The 3,919-nt window shown below is 37.7% G+C and overlaps 1 protein-coding gene across 1 annotated transcript in view; it reads right to left on the bottom strand.

The window, feature by feature from the left end:
* The window catches only part of VPS13C (vacuolar protein sorting 13 homolog C), a 158,539-nt gene that overhangs the window by 151,333 nt on the left and 3,287 nt on the right, over positions 1–3,919 (bottom strand). Inside the window, exon 2 of the mRNA XM_025038746.1 lies at positions 3,773–3,854. Coding sequence (XP_024894514.1) covers positions 3,773–3,854 — 82 coding nt within the window. The remainder of the gene's footprint in view (positions 1–3,772; positions 3,855–3,919) is intronic.

The following is a 3,919-nucleotide window of genomic DNA, read 5'->3' as shown; positions in this document are numbered from 1 at the left end:
TCCACAGTAAATCACTTCAAAAAATCAAACTGACAAAGGTTCTATATAACATTACTACTACTTAAACCAAATTGCAAAAGATCTGATGTTTCAAAACACCTTTTCAAATATCTGTTACTCTTAAAACAATTATATCCTGGACACACTTCAAAATAGCCAAGGGCTGTCCAATTTATCTCCTCTGGTAGTAGACTGTGGAGAACAAAAACCTAGATAAAACTTCCTATGGGGCCTAATATGCCAACCAAAACAGACTTAAACTAGCTAGCAGGTAATGCAAGTATTGTAAGCATACATTCAAATGCAAATAGGTTTTGTTTCTTTTAAGAAATTTGTTTGGAAAATAAGAAATATTTAGCTATGTGGCTTTAACTTTACACAAAGTTATCACACTACAGAATATAAAAACCTTGAAGTCTAGACGAAACATACTTATGAAAATAAAATTTTTAAAAGCATGCTATTTTCCATCACTTAGCTAGGTTTATTACCACTATTCCTATCCGTATTAACAATTTAACAATTATAACTACAAGGGATTTTCACAGTATACTTCCTGACTCTAGACATCAAATAATTTCCCCCCATCCTTCTCACTCTACAACTTTTTGTTTATTGTGGATTTCATTGTGAAATCCATATGCCTATATATGTATGAATGTATGCACAGCACAATCTATTTCAAATTATGTTAACACAACATTAAAACTATTTCCTGATATCATCCAAGCAAAAATTATGCTATTTTATTGACACGATATCTATCAATCACTTAAGACATATATTTCTCTTAGTTATAAATTTCATGAGGCATACACTTCCCCTAAGTCCTTTTTCACTTCTCTCTACAACCTGTTCAGCACTCTGAAGTTTTCCTATAAATGCAGAAGACAATCTCAATATTTTCCTTAGACTAGGGTTTCTCTACAAACATTTTGGGCTGGATAACTGCTGTGTGGAGCTGTCCTGCGCACTGTAGGATGTAGCAATATAGATACCAGTAGCATACCTCAAGCCCCTCAGTGAGATAACCCAAAAACATCTCAGACGTTGTCAAGTATTCCCTTGGGGGCAAAATCATGGCAGAGAGGGAAGTTGAAAATCACTGTCTCAGCCTAGTCAAATACTCCAGTTAATACTTAGTTTAACACTTGTTTTAAAGAATAGTAGCCTAGTCAAATACTCCGGTCAAATACTTAGTTTAACACTTGTTTTGAAGAATAGTAAAATAGGCTGTGTGAAATTTTTACAAGTTAATTCTTCCCTTTGTCAAGATATGAAAATTTAACAAAAAAAAAATTGAAAAAGTCAAATCTATGACATAAATCTTATATGCTAAAAGTTTTCAAATAGGAGTATATAAAAATTTCAATATTTTATAAAACCTGTCAACATCATGGATATATTAGCTATTTTATTAAATTGTCTTAATATTTCCACTTGTTTACCATAAAAAGTTTAAGACAAATTTCTTCAAGAATATTTTCAAAGAATAGAAAGTCAACTCACATATTTTGCCTTTCTATTTTAATGGGGGAATTAGTGTTATAAATAAAATATTCTGAGCAGTAACTGTAAAATCTCATGACTTCTAGCGTCCTTTAGAACCACAAAAATAAAAGGCAGCAAAACATTACAGAAGTGGGCTGTTACAGCTGAGGGAATCCCTGACTGGATCTCCACTGGATATAATTCCTGGAAAAATAAAATGAGTTTATTTGCTCAGGCCTATTATAAACTGATGTTGGCCACTGGCAGAATACCTTATTCTAGAAAGAAGAAAATGAGATGAAAGAAAAGAAAGTCTCTTTTCCCACATTTTGCCCCAAAGAGGAGTAAATGAAATAAAATTATGGCATTTTAATTCATTTGTGAAAAAGTTCAAAATTCTCAGGAATTATACTTTAAATTTTAACAGTAAAAACATTTACATTAGTATCAAAGAGTGTTGGCACTGGAAAGACCCTTAGATGTAACCTAGTCAAATCAATTAAAAAAAAAAAAAAAGAAAGAAAAATAAGATTCAGTAGAAAAGGAATCTTCCAAGGTACCCATAAACTTTACTTCTTTATTTAAAAAAAAAAAAAAAAGTCTGCAGTAACTAGGGAACAATGTTATGAGTGATTCTGAGTAGTGATCATATGGGAATATTATCTGGCATCATTTTTGTCTATTAAAGTGTAAAATAAGACGAAGAGACTAAGGCCCAGTAAGGTAAATGTCTTGTCCAACACAGCATCCTAGAACCCAGGTTTCCTGTTAGTCCGGTGCCTTTTCAGATTTCAAATATTTACAAACTAGGAAGAATAATTAGTACTCTGAAGACGCACTTAATCCCTTCAGAAGGCACTGGACATTTAACTCCTTAAAAGTCTCCTTCTTTACTTTGCTCTCCTGCATTATACTTAGTGTGGGGGGAGGGCATGAAATCAAAGTATGTATTGTTGGGCAAACCATACTGAACCAATCAAATGATCAGTAACTCATTAAAAGCAGCCTCCTTCATAATTAAGGGCAGCACTCCTGGTTTGATTAACATTGCCCGGTATAAATATACGGTTCACATATGTAATTAAAGTTGACCCTTGAACAAGGCAGATTTTTAAAATCCACGTATAAGAGTACCTGAGTGGTTCAAACCTGTTCAACGGTCAACTGTATAAATTTTAGGATCCAGGTGTCTTTTAAAAAAGTAAATCGGAAATAATTTCGACACTATATTGCATTTAACCCAATATAATCAAATATTATCACTTCAAGAAGTAATCAACATTAAAAATTTTGAGATATTACACTCATTCTCCTGAATATTTTCAAAACTCAATGTATATTTTATACTTACAGCACGTCTCGATTCACATTAAATCACATTTCAAGAGCTCAATAACCACAGTGGCTAGTGGCTACCCTATTGGGCAGCGCTGGTCCGTAACTATTTGTTTTGACGGAATTAAAAGCAGTTCCATTCCATTTGAGTAATTCTTTGGATTTCCATCCAAATCTGACAAAATTCCTGTCTATTGTAGAGTCAGAAAGTATCCCCAATGTCCCCCAAACTTAACGTGTAGTGAAAATAGAGCTTTTTGAGGAATATGCAAGCATATGACTGTCTACTATATACATTTAACCTCTAGGATAGAAATGATGGTGCAAACTCTTGGGCATGCACCTAATTAATGATGCTTTGAATTTCTTTCTACCACTCCAAAACAAAACTAAAATTCCCCTTCTTGAGAAAAGTAAATGAAAGGAAGGAATCACTTTTCTCCTAAGCTGGAAGTATTAAAAGTAGCCCTACCGACATGCCTTTGATAATGATCTTGCCCTGCCTATCCCTTCCTATAGTAGAGAAGGAAGCCAGCTCCGGGTCCTTACAAAATGCCAGAGAAGATAACTGCGTAAAACAATTTCCTTTTTCTTTTTCTTTGGTGCCACTCTGAGCCCACTTAATTTGAGCATGTGTAACCACGCAGCCATCCTCATTCCACGCGGTTCGGGAGCAGAAAGGTTTTTTTAATGCTGTCAAGCCAAAGGGGCCACGCTGAAGACTGCAAGAGGAGCCCCTCTTCCCAAGGTAGGCAGGGCGGGACAAGACAGGGGGTTGGGCCTCAGGGACGCGAAAGGTGGGTATATTCAGGCAGCGCGAGCGCGACCCTGCCGCACCTCCCCACCCCCGGCAGGTCCCCGGGACCTAGGGGCGGCGGATGCCGGAACAGGCCTCCCGGCGCCCCGCACCTGCCGCCGGGAGAGGGGGTAACGCCGAGCGCCCTACCGGGAGGCGGAGTCTCGGGCTGCGAAGGAAGCAGGGCCCGAGCTAGAGCCGGGGCGAGGAGCCCGAGGTATGGGCTCCTGAGCTAGCACCGGCAGCCCGCCGGCCGCGCCCTCTCGCTTAACGCCCCAGATCCCCCGTCCCCTGGGA

Source organism: Pteropus alecto, unplaced genomic scaffold, assembly GCF_000325575.1.
Source record: "Pteropus alecto unplaced genomic scaffold, ASM32557v1 scaffold86, whole genome shotgun sequence".
Taxonomy (NCBI): Eukaryota; Metazoa; Chordata; class Mammalia; order Chiroptera; family Pteropodidae; genus Pteropus; species Pteropus alecto.
The sequence above is the reverse complement of the archived record's forward strand: the minus strand, read 5'-3'. Positions and strand labels throughout refer to the sequence as shown.